Source organism: Mauremys mutica, chromosome 1 (genome assembly GCF_020497125.1).
Source record: "Mauremys mutica isolate MM-2020 ecotype Southern chromosome 1, ASM2049712v1, whole genome shotgun sequence".
NCBI classification, from domain to species: domain Eukaryota; kingdom Metazoa; phylum Chordata; order Testudines; family Geoemydidae; genus Mauremys; species Mauremys mutica.
Genome location: NC_059072.1, coordinates 99,441,888 through 99,460,312, shown reverse-complemented (window position 1 = coordinate 99,460,312; position 18,425 = coordinate 99,441,888). Strand labels below are relative to the sequence as shown.

Sequence of the window (18,425 nt, the reverse complement as noted above, 5' to 3'; positions counted from 1 at the left end):
TTTTGACCTATCTGGGATGACATTCTCATCAAGCCAAATGCAGGAGGGACTTGGAGCTGATTATGGAGACCAAGATAAAACTTCTGTTAATTCACCGATTTGTGGTCAGCTGCAAGGAAAATGCAGTCACAGTTAAAAGTTCACCAGCAAGTATTGTTATATATCAACAAAGGCAACAGGTTTCTGCCCTAAGAAGAATTCTTGGAGACCAAAAGATCTAGTGAGTCAAACACAGATGACAAAGGAATCAACTGTACATAATCTGCTCAGACTATGAAGTGTGGGTCTCTCGTCCCCATAGATCTTTCCAAGTCCTACTTGACACCATTGCAAAAATTCATGCTGGATCACTGGCTCCCTTCCCACTCAAACATGAAGAAGAATCTCTCCCTACTTGAGGGTATGACTACACATCAACTGGAAGATGTAGTTCCCAGCTCAGGTAGACATACATGCGCTAGCTCAGCTCGAGCTAGCGCCTAAAAATAGCAGCGTGGCAGAGGTTGGGCAGGATAGTACTCTGGCAGTGAGCCCAAGCCACTGCCCATGCTATTGTGGCCACACTATTTTTAGCATGCTAGCTCTACCCAAGCTGAGGCTTGCACCTCCCAGCTGCTGTGTAGACATACCCTAACAGACTGAAGAGAAGTAGATGGGGGAAATGCAACATGTACGTGGTGATTCAGGAAAGAGCAGTTAGTCCAATGCAGGACAGCAATTGCCACCGATGCCAACCTGACCCAAACTGTTCAATCTAGGTGTGGTAGTCACAACCAGAGGGAAGTGCATCAGCTAGCTTAAACTCTGTTTGATGTTTGCTTCCAGTGACATCCCTCTCTGAGGTATTACTAGTGATGCCACTCTTGCCAGAGATTAAGAAATTGGTCTGTTTTATTGAGAGAGATTGAATGTTTTGCAGTCCTGACCTTTCCTAATTCTGGGGTAATTTTCAGCACAGCAAGCTCAGGTTGTAAATTTAGATCATTGGTCTCCTTCAGGCAAAAGTAACTTGGGCATAGTTGAATTAGCGGTACAGTGTTTTTTCTACATGGTTATAGCAAAGGTAATCATTTTCAAAATTAAAAACCGGGACACTTCCGTGGTGTGGTGGTGGTTCTTTTCTTTTTCTTTTTCTTTTTTTCCTTTGGTTTAAAAGACTCCTATAAAGTACAAAAGTACATTTCTTTAAAAAATAAAAAAAATGTCCTGGTGTTGCTGTTGTCAGCTTCCTACTTGACAGCAACATGTGTGTATTTGCCAAGGTGGAGGATTTCTCCCCCTCATCCCTCCTCCTCCCCCCCAGTATCTTAGTGTTATGAATGAGTTTATCACATGACACGGAACAAATGTTAATATTCAGTTGAGCAAAAGAACAGCTTTGATGGTGTCTACACTCATTTGACTTTGCTCTTCAATCCAAGCACTTAATCACACTGAATGTTCATTCTCCTGGAATGTTCCTGGAAAACACAGAACAAATTCTGTTTGGTATAGTGTCGCAGATCCACAGGATCAGTGCTATGCCCCCAGTTTTTTAATAGTCTCTAGGACATTGGTGTGCAACCTGCAACCCGTCAGGGTAATCTGCCGGTGGGCCGCAAGACCATTTGTTTACATTGATGGTCCACAGGCACGGCTGCACGCAGCTCCCAGTGGCCACAATTTGCTGTTCCCAGCCAATGGGAGCTGCGGGAATAGAGTATGCAATTTAGACCCTAGCCTGGGGAATATCTGTAGATGCAAATAAGGAAGTAGAAGGTTGTTTCTAAAATGCGCAGCATCTGCGATACAGAGATCCTCAATTGGTTTGTCAGAAATATTCTAAACCAGTGATACTGGGATGGAGGCTCAAGAGCTGCAAGTGGCTCTTTAACGTGTCTCCTGCGACTCTTTGCAGCACATGATGGTAAAACACTGAGGATTTAATTATTAACCAGTCAGGAGGCTTTTACTCTATTAACCAATTATAGTTGATAAAATAATACTTGGTCAGTCATTTTGCTGTGAGAATAACATATATACATAAAAATAGTAAATAAAACAATGAATTCCAACTCCTGTGGCTTTTTTTGAATAAGGTTGATTGCTAATTTGGCTCCTGAACCACTGAGGTCTGAGTGTCACTACTCTAAAAGAAATATGAGTGGTCAGGATAAGGGGTAAATGATGGTAGTATTTTGAAAGAATACATGTTTTCTTTGCTGTATAGGGAAATTGGTCACTGAAAAGATTCAAAATGGACCGCCAAGGTGTGACACAGGTGTTGTCCCGCTTGTCTTATATATCTGCTCTGGGAATGATGACAAGAATCTCGTCTCAGTTTGAAAAGACAAGAAAAGTGAGTGGCCCCCGATCTCTTCAGCCATCTCAGTGGGGTATGCTTTGCCCATCAGACACTCCTGAAGGAGAGGTAAGGAACTTGCGTTTTATTTCCCTCACTTTTCCACTCACCCCCAACACCCAGGGAGGCAGGCACAGTGTCTTTTGAACCAGACAGCCCTATATCAGAAGATCAGCTTTGCTGACAATGTTATGGGGAAGAGAAATTGCCCTTCATTACCCCAAAGGGCTGACTCCACAACTCAGGTGAAGCTCCCAGTAGCACCACAAGTTCTCCTAACCTTCCTGTGAGATTAGCACTTAATTCATTGTTTTACCTACTTTGCCCTATTCTAGGATCTTTTGTAGTCTTTGGCTGATGCTTGAAGTTCAGTTTCTTGCTATACTGCTCTACTTCTTCCCCATCCACAAAGTCCTCTCCATTCTTTCCTTCTTCTCTATACTCTCACTTTTTCTGTTCCCCAAGGTCTATCCCCTTTCTTTCCCACAGTGGAGGAAGGCCTGGTGCTTTTGCTCCTGGAGTTGGGGACAGATAGCTGAGTTTCCCCTTTCCCAGTGCTTTCCATGCTTAGCTGAGCCCCTCTCCCAGCATCCTGCTGCATGATGCAAGGGAACACTGAGTGCCCAGCTTGCTAAGCCTCAGCTTCCTGCTTACCTAACAGCCTAGATTTGGCAGGCTACCACTGGGAGACTGGTAACTTTTTCTCTTTTAAAATTCACAAGTTGGAGCTGCAAGTAAGCACCAATCCCCCACCTCTGCCACAGACTTTCTGTGAGACCTGGAGTAAGTCATTGACTCTCTGTGCATTGGTTCCCAGTCTGTAAATGGGAATAATTATTTATTTTACCTATTTAGATGTTAAGCTCTGTGGAGCAGGGACTGTTTTTTAATATGTGCATACAGCACATTGCACAATGGAGCTCTGAATCTTGGCTGCTGCCTCTAAGTACCACTGTCCTAATTTAAAAAAAAATAAAAAAAGCTTGAAAGGGGCATATTCAGAGACACTATTGTCTATTCCTCCACTTCAAGTGAAGAGCTAAGGGACATGGGGATGTGCCGTCTGATCCCCAACACAGTCCTCTCTCATTGCACTCCCCATTTCTTGTTATGGCAGACGTCTTTTTGGCTGAGGTGAGCTGGGTGGGACTCTGTATGGAGCTCTTCATCTGGATTTGCAACAGAATGACATCAAACACCATCTTCTCTTTGGAAGCTCATCTTGCTCCCCCTACCAGCCAGGGCTGAAGGGTCCAAAGAGTCTTAAACTCTTATCCCTTTATGCTGTAAATGGATGTGTCTTACTATTGTGAGATTGCCATGTCAGCCTGAGCCTTAGACTTTCAGAGAAGAGGTTATTGTAAATAATTTGTGAATATTACAGAAACTGCTGTAGTTAGGGAAGAAAAATTTCTTCACTAATTCTTAATGCAACAAAATCATAAAACTATCTCACCAAACAATTGATACTGGGAGTAAATTGTTCTGATACAATGCCTGATGGGAGTGCTGGATGTTCCAGCACTAGGAGATAAGCAGGATGAACCATTTGCATTAAATAGGTGAAGTGATTTGCTGAAATGTCCAAGTATTATATAATTTAAGATGTTTATTTTCTTAAAGCTTACTTTATGGCATATGGGATGTCAGATACCTTCATATGGACAAAACAGCTTTTGTTATGATTTCTTTAAAAGCTGCCATTTTAGCGCTGTACTTTTTTTTGGTATTGATTACAATGAATAATATAAACATACATTTGGCATCCTAACAAGTTATTGTCACATTGGTTAATTCTAATTTTACCAGTGAAACCCTAATCTTAAAAAACATAAAAACAGACCTACATATAGATAAAAGAATGGATGAGTTTTCAGCCATACTAAAGGCCTATATTACATATTTTCAAATTCTTTAATAATGCTGAGTCATTTTTTTCTATTGTATTTTTTTAAATGATGCATTATTCTATTTCAGAGTAACTTTTACATGGAGAGATAAATAAGGTCTATTTTATACCTTATACGTTTAGCACTTATGGGGGGAGGGATAGCTCAGTGGTTTGAGCATTGGCCTGCTAAACCCAGAGTTGTGAGTTCAATCCTTGAGGGGGCCGCTTAGGGATCTGGGGCAAAAATTGGTCCTGCTAGTGAAGGCAGGGGGCTGGACTCGATGACCTTTCGAGGTCCCTTCCAGTTCTAGGAGATTGGTATATCTCCAATTATTACCTTTTTTTTAGCACCTTTCAAAAAAATAAAATTTGATCTCAATAGGAATTAAAATAGTTGCATATAATCTTGTATTTTACATAATTTAATACTACTACACTGTAATAGTTTGAAAAATAGCTGCAGCTTTGCAGTCACACTTTTAGAATTCAAAATTGAAGATTTTGCATTTAAAAACATGGAATTTCAGTGTGATGATTAGAATGTACTTTCTATTTTTTTTCTTCTCAGATCCTTTTATAAGCCATTTTTTCCCAGAGGGAATTATTTTGTATCCAACCTCATTTCTATCACTTATGTTGTAATACACGTTGTACATACTTACAGAATTATATTAAAAACAATGCAGTTTGTAACATCAGTATATGTGCTTTGGAATAACTTATTCATATTTGTTTTTTAGGCTTGTGGTTTGGTTAAAAACCTAGCTCTGATGACTCACATTACTACTGATATGGAAGATGGCCCGATTATTAAATTAGCCAGTAACCTTGGAGTAGAAGATGTAAACTTACTATGTGGAGAAGAACTTTCATATCCAAATGTGTTCCTTGTCTTCCTTAATGGTATGTAACTTACCATCAGTCTTGCTCCATCTTGACACAGCTATAGGGGGGGCAAACTTTAAAAACTGTTCAGCATCTTTTTTGATCACAATCAAGTGCAAATGGAGTTTTTCATGTACCAATTTCAAGTGCAAATGTTTTGATATCTACTTCACTGCTCCTACCGATAAGAGTTGACAGTCCAAATGATGGCATTTAGTCATCTGTAGTTGTTGTTTATGCCCCAAAAATTATGACCACAGTTCATTGTGGCTGCAGAATTTCTGGCACAAAACTGGAGACTGTGTTAAAGCCTCCTTAAATATTGGCTCTTAAATGGTACCTAACAGTACTGTATGAAACATGCACATGGACACGCTTTAAATTCCACACCGATTGTGATATTATCTGGAATGTAATGCTATGCAGGGTTTGAAGTCCTAATTTTTATTTTGTTATAAAGTTAGCATTACTATCCTCTTGAAAAATATTTTAATCTTTGTTGGGGAGAACTCCCATCCTAGAATCATAGAAATGTAGGGCTGGAAGGGACCTAAAGAGGTCATCTAGTCCACCACCCTCAGCACTCCCTACACCATCATGGATAGTTACAAAAATTCACCTAGGAGAACAGGCCAGCTTCTTTTTTGCTCATTGGATGGACATGTGTCTTTAAAAAAATATATATTATGCACATACACATTATTGACTTGAAGTCTGTTGTCTAAATCCTCATTTAATATCATATCAGTCTCACCATTTGTGATACTAACAGATTAAAAGGTATGAAATAAAATTGCTCTTTGTCATTCAATAACCACTTTTCAGACATCCAGTATTTGGTCTCTTTTGGTAACAAAAAGGCCTCATTTACATTTTGAATTCAGGGTTTAGAAGATGGAGATAAACAAAAGGTTTTTTTTGTTTTTGTTTTTTGTACCCTGTCCCTCTCTCCAGAAAAGATTCCTCAAGAAGTAAAATGACTTCCTTTGCTTTTCTGTGTGTGTTTTGTAAAGGCTAATGAACCATGCACATGTTACACTTCACCTAGATTATAAATGGGGTTTTTATAACAGAAATGCTGACTCGACCTTTACTTTTCCTAGTTCACAGGTTCTGTGGAATATGGTAGCAATGTATTTTGCAGAGATAAGTAGCATTCCTAAAAATAGAAAATACACAATTAAATGAAAGCAAAAGACTTTCACTATTAAATCTACAATTTTGCTTTTTTCAGTGCTTAAAAATTTGACTTGCAGACCACTGACACATGTTAGATTTGAACCAGTGACCTACAAAGAAAAAGGGGTCCCTATCCCATTACCAATCTCTAGCTATTGTTTGTTCATTTTAAAAAAAAACTGCTCTGAATTCCAGTACCTGCACCATTTCTTTTTATGTTCTATGATGATCTCAATTCTGCTAGGTCTTTAAAAGTACATTTTTATGCTATTGTCTGCAGAGATGATGACAAAATGCTTATGTCCATCCTTATTCAGCAAAGCAGTTAACATGCATGCTAAATGCTTTGCTAAATATGAATGATTTGTTGAATTGGGTCTTAAAAAGGAAGTTCTAGTGCTATTGTGTGCAGTTACCTTAATGTAAATATTGGGGGGGGAGGGGGTTAATTTCTTAAGTCATCATAAATATTTCTGGGTTAGTCCCTCCCACGTACACTTGCCAAAGAGACCTTGAGTTCGAGTCTTCAGAAGCGTTACCTACCTGTACATGAAAAGGCGAATTTTGTAGGCATACTGAATAGGAATTCATTAAAATGAAATGAGCACATCATTTTTTGTTCAAGATGCTGTGGAGAAATTGATAGAAATGTATTGGTAGGGTTGGTAGACAATTTTTGAATGAAACTGTTTCTATGGAAAAGTAGATATTTTGAGCAAACAAAAATTATTGTGGAAAGTGGTTGTGTTCCTTGAAAGAAATTGGTGGTGGTTTTTTGTTTGTTTGTTTGGAGGAAAAACCTAAAATTTTCAGACAAAACCAAAACATTTTGGGGGTTTTGACTTGAAAATGTTTTGGCTTCTTGATGAAAAGCTGAAATTTTTCAGGTATGGGGAGTGAGCCTCCCAGCCCGGGTAGGCAGACTCACGCTAGCTCTGCTCAAGGTAGCACGCTAAAGATAGCAGTGTGGACGTTGCAGCCCGGGTGATGGCTCAGGTTAGCTGCCTGAGTCCAAGCTCGGATGGCTTGCCAGAGCTACTGCCCTTGCTGCAATGCCCACATAGCCTTGCTTGAACTAGCGCACTAAAGATAGCAAACTCTGGTTTGTCTCTATCCGGCATGGGAGGCTCATTCCCAGCTGCAGCATAGACTCACCTTATAGGTATTTCCTGTCACGTTTAAGAAGGGAAGGAGCTCTGAACTGAAAAGAATTTTGAAGCATATAAAATATGTTCGTTTTCTTGAACAGGTAACATCCTTGGTGTCATTCGAGACCATCCGAAACTAGTTCACACGTTTCGGCTAATGCGGCGAGCAGGTTATATCAATGAATTTGTTTCAATCTCCACGAATCTTGCTGACAGATGTGTCTACATTTCCTCTGATGGAGGAAGATTGTGCAGGTAAACTTCTGTGATGACTGGGGGACCAGCCAGACTGGTAAGGGATTCTGTCACTGCCTGCCCTGCCCCTGTAACCTTGGGGGGCCTCTGTGCTGTGCAGCTATGGCTCAGGTCTCTGAACCAGTAACCTATCCACAGCATAAGGTCTCACCCCCTAGGCTCTTGCAGGATGACACCAACAGTCCTTTCAGTCCCAAGACTCCCCAAATTCATCCTCCCTGAGTTCTTAATTACCAGACACTTGAACTGTTCCTCTCGGATTTGTTACTCCCAAAGGTGTGAAACCAGCCCCCCAGATACCAGCTTGTTTTGGCATACATATTCCATGCCGTTTACACACCAGAGACCTGCTTGGGGTGAAAATCAACACAACATTTAATAGAAAAACCACAGATTCAAAGATCAACTAATAAAGGAGAGCAAACATGTACAAGTAACACAGAAAATAAACATAAAGATGCAACATTAGGCTTTACACTTCCTTATTAGACAAACTCTTTTCTAATATAAGTTGCCTAGTGCCTTAACCGTTTCTCAGCATATCCCCTAGCTATAGGAAGGATCCAGTGTTCATGGACAGCCTCCCGCATCGAGGCTGCCCCCCCAAATTCTGGATTTAAAAACTTCAGTCCCAAGCCTGTTTTAAAAAGATACCCTCCCCATCCATGATGACTCATGGTTATTCAGTGTGGGAAAATTCTCTTTTGGCTTGATAGCCAGGGTGTCTCCATGTTGTCTCATTAACTCTGGTGGTCCATCATTGTTTCTTCTCGAGTTGGACAATGAATGGTTACTTGAAGCTGGTTTCATGTAAACATCTGGCCTGGGGAGATCCCCTCCCTGCCTCACTACTTACTCCAACTACAGCAGGACAGTTTTAGTACAGATTATGAGCACAGTTTTCTATATTCATAAATACATAGATTCATAACCACATTCCGTATGTATATCTCCTAATGACTATCAAGTTCAGAACATTACAAGCTTTCACAAGACCTTACTTGTATACTTTTATACTACAATAATACAGTATGCAATCGTTTAGTTCACTTGCTCATTTTGGGGGTTTAAACCTGTTGTTCTCCCCTGGGGTTATCTGGACCCTGATTGTCACAACTTCTCACCAAAATCCTTCTAAAGAACATAACTTAATTATCCATTACATATTGTGTCTCTTTTAGGATCAGGTTTTCAAAGTTGCCTATGGGGTTTTAGGCACCCAATCCCCACTCCATTTCAGTGGGCTTTGAGGACCTCTTGGCTCCTCTGAAAGTCTCAGCCTTATTGTAGATAAATGTGCAATTGAGTAAACAAAGTTTAAAAAACAAGCTGCGGCTCGAATAGATGACTCTGAACAGAAGTGAAAACAAAGTAAAAATGTCCCTCCTACCACCCAAGGAAATAAAACGTTAGCAACTTTGGTATGAGTATATTTGAAATACTGTCACTTTTTTCTTCTTTCTTTTATTTTCTGTTTTTATAAGAAACGCATAGATTACAGTCCTGCAGGAATATGTGCATACGTATCCACAAGGCACCCTGTTGTCTTCAGCATCACATTGCAGGATCAGGGCTTTACTCTAATTGTAACTAGTTCTTTTGAAATAAGTCGATCTCCTTTGGGCTAGATAAAGGTGTCAAATGGGATGTACTTATTTGCTTTCATTCGAAGAAAACATGTCACGCTATTTTGACTTATTTCTGTAGTTCCCATTTGACAAACATAAAAGAAACGTTTCTGCCCCAAGAAGCTTACAATTTACGTTTGAAAGAGAGCGCTTGAATTCAACACATAACAGTATGCTAGGGAAGGGAAAGAGGTGAGTTGCCAAAACAAGCTGGGGCAGGAAGACACAGACAAGAACGTCTTACAAAAAGGTAACAATGTTTCGAGACTGTAAATAGCTATGTATTTGAACTAAAATTACTATATTATTCATGTAACGTTGGTGCCTAAAGACCCCGTCACATCAGAGCCCCCTTGTGCTAGGTACTTCCATACATAATAAAAGATGTTCCCAGCCCCGAAGAGCTTAGGGGCTAAAAGACAAGGCACAACAGAGGGATGAACAAACAAGAAGGGAGGGCAGAGAGAGAGGATGAGGTAATAATACAAGCATGGTTTAGCTTGGGCTAACTGTGTGCACAGTTCATAGGTAAGTCAATCAGCTGCAGTACTCATGCCTAAAAGTGGCAATCATCTTGTCTAGTAGTGGTAACTTTCTTTTAAAAACCAAACATGGTGGTTGATGCAATTTGAGGCTTTCCAAAGCCTCAAAAATCGTTCCATCATCAGTATATTTGTGAGCCAGCAATAAGTCAGACCTGGCAGGGATGGTTGAGTAGTATCCGCAGACAGGAATGAACTCAAAGGCAGAGAAATTAACTCTCCAGTTCAAACACTACGAGTACAAATCAAACTTCAGATCTGGCGGGCCGGCAAAACATCTGATCTGTGTTCCAACTAAAAAAAGGCAACATCGAGTGAAATAATGTGGATTTCCAAGAAAACTTACCCAGTTTACTTTCCTGTGAGGCTTTTTTTTTCCTTTGCAATTGTTCAGATCCTCCTCTTAACCATTTAAAAGTGCTCATTAGCCCTCAAACAGTTATTTGGACTTCAGAGCAGACTGCACAAGTATCTTGTACTTATTTGCTGCACTCTGCAAGAGCAACTTGTCCAAATAGCAACAGCCCTTGACGTTTTGATCTTGCATGCCATTCTTTGTGTCAGTGTTTCCTCGTGGTGGTGAAGCTTCCAGAGATTCATGTGCTGCTAAAAGTTATAGATTAATCTACTGCAGCACATAGTGAATGCTCTTTGTATTTTATCATTTTAGGTAACGGTTAGTAGCAAAATGTTCAAACTTAAATATATATTTGTTGAGCGCTGATTGTGCTCAGCGCTGAACAAAATACTGATCGGTAAACACCCCGACTCAAGGAGTTTACAACTATTTTTAGTCTGGTACTGTTGAGAAAATTTGAATATTTCAAAGCAACCAATTTAATAATTTTGTAGGTTTAATGTATCTACTTAAAATGTAGTTCTAAACTTTATTTTAATATGTCATATGTATCTTTTAAAAGTAACATTTGTTTATACTCTGGGGGGAAGTTGTATATGATGCATAGATTTCTTGCACTAGTACTATAAAACTCAGATTTAAAACAATCCAAGTTAATGGCCTGGCTAACTATAGCTGCATAAATACATTAACTAAATGGCAGATAAATCTACTTACACTTCTACTTCTTTTAAATGAGTACCATGTTTAAGAAGATGTGTACTTCTACGTCTGCACTTGGTTTCCAAAAGTGGATTTACAAACCAGCTGTCATATGCATTGAAGTTACCTTTAATTTATATTTATATTAATTCTGCATATATCCACTCCAACATTGCTTTTTCCAATTTAGACCCTATATAATTGTAAAGAAGCAAAAACCTGCAGTTACAGACAAGCATATGGAAGAACTTGCTCAGGGATACAGGTAAATTACTCAACAGGACTGTCTGGCCCCCACTCCTCTCCATCTGTAAATGTAATAACAATATGCCTTGACAGAATTAAGAGCTCTGTTGTGATATTGCAATGCTGGTTAGATGTTTACGGGAGAAGTCTGTTCTCACATGTAAATGAAGAATCAGAATAGCAGATATGTTCTGCTTTTTAAATCAAATACAAAAAAGTCATGACTCTTATTCTGCTATTGATTTGAGGTTGTGATATGTGGTTATTAGAATAAATGTATAACCTAAATTTTTAAAAGCAACTAGTGACTTCTGGTGCCTGATTTGAGACCCCTTAGAGAGTCTTTCGGTAAATGCTGAGCACCCGCTCTCTGAAAATCAGGCACCTTTAATCAGGAGTGTGAGCTTGGGCTCTCAGAAATTGAGGCATTAAAAATCACTAATCACTCTTGAAAGAGTACACACATGTCTGAGAGAGAAGGTGTATAATATATATATTATACATATATAATCATCTCAGTTCAGTTTCTAATCAGTTTTGCAAAATCATGGAAATTTGTTAGTCCATCCACAAAATATACTTACCTTTATGATATGATGAAAATATTAAAGCCATTTTAAAAAAGAATCCCCCTGAAGCAAACAAATAAGTAAGATTGTTTTTTCTGCTTCAGATATTTAGAGAGAATTCTCTCAGATCTGTGTAACTCAGTGCAGATAAGGACCACTTGTTTAGTTTGCTTTCCTTACAAAAGTCCATTCCTTTTAATAATTTTAACTTTATTTTTGCATATGAATAAAATGTTTCTCAGTGTGTGCCTTTTTTGGCAATTACAGGAATTTTGAAGATTTTTTGCATGAAGGCCTAGTTGAATATTTGGACGTGAATGAGGAAAATGACTGCAACATTGCACTGTATGAACATACAATTACTAAGTAAGTGTACATTCAGACTAAATACTGGTACAATAAAAATATGTATATTATAGCCTTCTTCCTTTCTGTTCTCTGAAATGTAAGTTCATTATCTATGTTTAGGGCCCTACCAAATTCATGGCCATGAAAAACACGTCATGGACCATGAAATCTGGTCTCTCCCCCATGAAATCTGGTCTTTTGTGTGCTTTTACCCTATACTATGCAGATTTCATGGGGGAGACCAGTGTTTCTCAAATTGGGGGTCCTGCCCAAAAGGGAGTTGCAAGGGGGTCAGAAGGCTATTTTAGAGGGGTTGTGATATTGCCACCCATACTTTTGTGCTGCTTTCAGAGCTCCGTGACCGGAGAGTTGGCCAGGTACCCAGCTCTGAAAGCAGCACCCCACCAGCAGCAGCGCAGAAGTAAGGGTGGCAATACCATACTATGGCACCCTTACTTCTGCGCTGCTGCCTTCAGAGCTGGACAGCCAGAGAGTGGCAGCTGCTGACTGAGGGCCCAGCTCTGCAGGCAGCACTGCATAGGTAAGGTTGGCAATACACACTATGACACACTATGCCATCCTTACTTCTGTGCTGCTGCTGCTGGCAGTGGCGCTGCCTTCAGAACTGGGCTCCCAGCCAGCAGCTGCCACTCTCCAGCTGCCCAGCTCTGAAGGCAGCGCCACCACCAGCAGCAGCGCAGAGGTAAAGGTAGAAGCACCACAAACCCCTCTACAATAATCTTGTGGACCCCCGCACCCACCAACTCCTTTTTGGGCCAGGACCCCTACAATTACAACACTATGAAATTTCAGATTTAAATAGCTGAAATCATGAAATTTACTATTTTTTAAATTCTATGACCATGAAATTGACTAAAATGGACCGTGAATTTGGTAAGGTCCTAACTAATGTTGTGGTGATGCTGTTTCCACACCAAGCTCTTGCTTATGTTTATAACAGTGTACAAGTAGGAGATAATAGAAGCTTAGGAAACAATTTGTGATTACACCAATCCTAAATCATCTATGGGATAGTCACAAATAAGTGAATTTAGTGTTTGATTTTTTTGTGAGAAATTAAGGTTATAAACTCTAACCCACAAAAACATGGAATATGTGATTTTTTTTTTTGATTTTTTTTTGATCAGTGTGAGGTTTTTCATGATCTTTTATACTCATAATTGGCCAAACCTTTAAATAGTTATGCAGGTCATCCAAACAGTTCCTGATAAAACTTTTATACCACACCATTATGTATCCTGTTATGCTAGTCTACTCTGGAATGTCTTTAGAGAGCTTTTAAGGGGGTGTGGCTTTTTTAGGTTTTTGTTTTTGTTTTTTTGTTTGTTTTTGTTTTTAAATCCATCCACATCTAAAGCCAGGCACCTTGTTTCTGTACTTCAGAGTTTCTAGACTGTGACTGCCTATTTGTGGCCAAAGAGCACTAAAATTAAAACAACCTTCTTTCCAGACTACTAATTCACACTTTCTTAGGCTTTTATTGAGCTGCGAATATCCTATTGACTCAAAAGCCAAGTCTATATATAACTACCTTGAGGGCGTCAACCAAGAACAAAACACATGTTTGAGATACAAATACATAGCAAATATTCATGAAGTCAGGTACAAAGATGATACATGCATATAAACAAGATTATCATACTTAGCAGATTATTAACAGAAAAGTTGTACCTTACGTGACCTACTTTGTATAAGACTTGTTGCAATTGTAAAACTCTGGTAGCAACAATGATATAAATGGTCATCTTCAATTATACATCATCACACACATGCATCCCCCCCAAAGTGTGGCCTCTCTAGCCCTAGGAACGTGGTGCACTGTGGGAAAACTTTACTGCTTGAGTGGTTTGCTCTTCGTTGCAAACGCAAGTAATTCTCTGATAGTGTGCTTACAGAGCAGTGATCAGAACAGACCTGAGCATCTGCCGTTTGCTGGAGGTGGGGCTTCTGTTTTCAATAGAGTGCATTGCAGATTGTTGGTTAGAGAGAACTAAGGAAGCTCTCAGATGGAATTGTGGGATTCTTCCAGATGACTCCGAGGACCTGAGTCAAGCGGGGCTGCATCTACACTGCACAGCAATAGGGCTCAGACCCTGGGTCCTGGCTTGACTCGAGCTCGGAGCCTCTGGCTCTGCGGACCCTGGGACCGTTGGTCTGAACCCTGGGTTAGTGCAATTGCAGTGTAGACACAAAGGGAGTTAGCTGTGAGCCTGGGCTTACATTGCAGTGTAGACATACCTCAAAAGTCCTATGGCCTGATCCAACCTCCACTGAAGTCAGTGGAGAGACTCACGTTGATTTCAGGGGAGCTGGATCAAACCCCTGGTATCTTCCACCTTTGCCAAATGAAACAGTCATTCCATCAATTAATTGTATTGCTGTTTCTTGTGCCCTTTCACTTTAACAAGTTGCTCTGGGGGGCTCTTGGCTGATTTCCTGAGTGCATCCGCAAAGATCAGGACAAAAGGAACATATTACCACTGATGGCAAAGTTAATTGCCTTCAGATCATACTGCAGTTGAAAAGAGTAACTACAAGGCACCTGAATAGACTGTAGCCTGGAACATTCCTGGCAATCTGCATGGAATCACAGATAACTCTTACATAATAATGGGAAGAGACCCTACTTGGTCATCTAGTTTAAATTACCTGTTATAAGTATGGAAGATTATTACATTATCCATGAACACATCTAAACTTGATCTAAATATATCTGGTAATTTTGCTATAACACCCTGGCCATACAATAGTTGTTTCTGAATATAAATAATGAAGTAGATCTGTCAGTTTTAGCATCACACTGGGAACTAGTATGCAGTTTATTTACAGTTATCCCTAAATCTCTTTACATGGCTAAGAATGTCCTTTATATTGGTGCAACCAAAACAATTTAATGTGTGATGAATAATCAAAGTACCTGATCAAGAGCCCCGCTATTCTGGATTTGCTCATCTGCAGGTGATGCTTTAATACTCGTATTTCCTAAGACAGATCTCCATTTAACATGCCTGTTTTGTCAAATGCAGAGCAGTAGCATATGTTGACATGCCAGTGAGTAATTTCCAAGCTACTCAAATTAATATAAGCAGAACTATTACTGTTAGTACAAACTGGTGAGAGAGTGTAAATGTCTAGAAAACATGACCTATGAGGAAAGTTTGAAACAACTGGGTTTGTTTAGTCTGACTGAGGGGGGGACATGACAACAGTCTTCAAGTACATAAAAGATTGTTACAAGGAGGAGGGAGAAAAATTATTGTTCTTAACCCCTTGAGGGTAGGACAAGGAAGCAATGGGCTTAAATTACAGCAAGAGAGGTTTAGGTTGGACATTAGGAAGATTTTCCTGTCAAGGTAGTTAAGCACTGAAACAAACTGCCTACGGAGGTTGTGAACTCTCCACCCTTGCAGGTTTTAAAGAACAGGTTAGACAAACACCTGTCAGACATGCTCTAGTTATTACTTAGTCCTGTGTGGAGTGCAGGGGACCGGCCCAGATGACCTGTTGAGGTCCCTTCCAGTCCTCTACTTCTATGATTCTAAGTCTGAGGGTACGTCTACACTACGGGACTATTCCGAATTTGCATAAACCGGTTTTGTAAAACAGATTTTATAAAATCGATTGCGCGCGGCCACACTAAGCACATTAATTCGGTGGTGTGCGTCCACGGTCCGAGGCTAGCGTCGGCTTCTGGAGCGTTGCACTGTGGGTAGCTATTCCCTAGCTATCCCATAGTTCCCGCAGCCTCCCCCGCCACCCCTTGGAACTTCCGGGTTGAGATCCCAGTGCCTGATGGGGCAAAAATCATTGTCGCGGGTGGTTCTGGGTAAATGTCGTTAGTCACTCCTTCCTCTGGGAAAGCAACGGCAGACAAGCATTTCGCGCCTTTTTCCCCTGGATTGCCCTGGCAGATGCCATAGCATGGCAATCATGGAGCTTGTTTTGCCTTTTGTGACTCTCACCGTATGTGTACTAGATGCCGCTCACAGAGGCGATTCAGCAGCGCTACACAGAAGCATGCTTTTGCTTTTGCATGACAGCAGAGATGGTTACCAGCCATATTGCACCATCCAAACCCTTCCATAAATTGGAACTAAGATGATCATGGCTACCAGTCCTTTTGTACCATTTGCTGCTGTCATAAGTGCCCCTGGCTGCTCTTAGCCAGGGGCGCAAAAGCCAAAATTGGGAATGACTCCCTGAGTCAATCCCTCCTTTTTGGTATCTAAAAATAGAATCAGTCCTGCCTAGAATATAGGCAAGTGTACTAGATAACCACTGTATCATAGAACCAGAGAGCACAGCTGCTCTGTGTCAGATCCTGCAGAAATTATGATCTGTATGCTATTCACAGGGGGTGCTCCTGTAACAACACCACCTGTTCATTCCGTTCTTACCCCAGCCTTCCTGGGCTACCATACCATTGTCCCCCCACTTGTGTGATGAAGTAATAAAGAATGCAGGAATAAGACATGGTGACTTGTTAGTGAGAAATGAGTGGAAGGCAGCCTCCAGCTGCTATGATAGTCCAGACAGGACATTAAGCAGTGTGTAGGAGAGAAGCCCAGCATCCCTCTGCTAGTCCAGGGGCAACTGAATCTTTTCTTTACACATGAAGGGTGGGGGCTGATGGAGCTCAGCCCCCTGTTGCTATGATGACGATGGTTACCAGCCATATTGCACCATCCACCACCAGAAAAAATTAGGGCCAGGCGCCCTTGATCGACCTGACGGATGCTAGTCAGCATGGTTACTGCCCCATGTGCCAATAGGCTGATGACGAGGACGGTTACCAATCCTTTTGTACCATCAGCCACCCATGGCAGGGGGGGAGTGATGATGTTGGTGTTGACGGCTGCAGCATCGTGTCTATCTGCAGCATTCAGTAAAGATAGGGTGACATGTAAAAGAGTCAGAGGATTGTTTTCCCTTTCGCTTCTGGGGGGGGGTGTGTGGGGGGTGAGTAGATTGCCAAGCTATGCCCTGACCCACCGCGGACACTGTGTTTGACCCTAGAAGCATTTGGAGCTCAGCCAAGAATGCAAATACTTTTCGGAGGCTGCAGGAACTGTGGGATAGCTTCAGTCCTCCAGTCCATGAGCGTCCATTTGATTCTTTGGCTTTCCGTTACGCTTGTCACGCTGCAGTGCGCTGAGTCCCTGCTATGGCGTCTGTCTGGAGATTTTTAAAAAAGGATTCTGAATTTCATCTTCTGTAACGGAGCGCTGATAGAACGGATTTGCCTGCCCTTACAGCGATCACATCCGCATGATCCGTGCTGGAGCTCTTTTTTTATTTTGATTTCGGACTGCATCACCACCCGTGGTGATCGGAGCTCCATGCTGGGCAAACAGGAAATATTCAAAAGTTCGCGGGGCTTTTCCTGTCTACCTGACCACTGCATCCGAGTTCAGATTGCGGTCCAGAGCGGTCACTGGTGCACTGTGGGATAGCTCCCGGAGGCCAATGCCGTCGATCAGCGTCCACACTAACCCTAATCCGATATGTTAATACCGATACTAGCGTTACTCCTCTTGTTAGGGAGGAGTACAGAAACCAGTTTAAAGAGCCATTAAAATCGATATAAGGTGCCTCCTAGTGTGGACGGTTGTGGCGTTAAATCGGTTTTACACTCCTAAAACCGGTTTAAACGCCTAGTGTAGACCAGGCTTGAGGCTAACAGCTAGTTTTCTTAAACTATTTATAAGGGTTTTAATTTCCCCAGCAAAGCATGCAATGCTATGATGGAATGTTCCGGCTAGTCGTCATCCTCAGGCATTCCCTGCTAGTATATATTGGGGATTCTTCATCCACCGCACAGTTGTACTGCTTTGCTATCCCTTGCAATATATTGCAACTAAAAAGATCTTGCCATTATTTCTGTTTTATGGCAGTCTTAAAACACACAATTCGGGTTACCAACTTTAGCCAACATATGAGATGTCCCACACTGCAAGAAAAGAGCGCTGAGCATGGGGGGATTTTCAAATTGGGTGCCCAGCTCCCACTGGGAAGCCACCATATGGCGTATACCTGAAATCCACACACTATGTAATGACTCTGGAGCACTGCCACAGATATGTGCTTTAAAAATAAGTGTGTTCAAAGTGTTTGGCCCTATTTCAGAATTCCCTGCTTCATAATTGCCCACTTTGATTTAAAAACCATAGACTTGCTCCAGCTTTTCTTACGACTTTGTATCTAATCTTTGTCTAGGGCTGGACACCTCTGTCCCTCCACATAAAATGGCCTATTTATCTATTGTGCATGAGCTTTCTCCTCTGCAGCTCCTTCTATGTTGAACAAATTTTC

At 41.0% G+C, this 18,425-nt stretch overlaps 1 protein-coding gene across 1 annotated transcript in view; it reads left to right on the top strand.

Moving 5' to 3' along the window:
* POLR3B (RNA polymerase III subunit B) overlaps positions 1 to 18,425 on the top strand; it is a 120,342-nt gene that overhangs the window by 49,313 nt on the left and 52,604 nt on the right. The window contains exons 14-18 of the mRNA XM_045000041.1: positions 2,210 to 2,410; positions 4,973 to 5,135; positions 7,546 to 7,699; positions 11,120 to 11,194; positions 12,012 to 12,110. Of these exons, the coding sequence (XP_044855976.1) occupies positions 2,210 to 2,410; positions 4,973 to 5,135; positions 7,546 to 7,699; positions 11,120 to 11,194; positions 12,012 to 12,110 (692 nt within the window). The remainder of the gene's footprint in view (positions 1 to 2,209; positions 2,411 to 4,972; positions 5,136 to 7,545; positions 7,700 to 11,119; positions 11,195 to 12,011; positions 12,111 to 18,425) is intronic.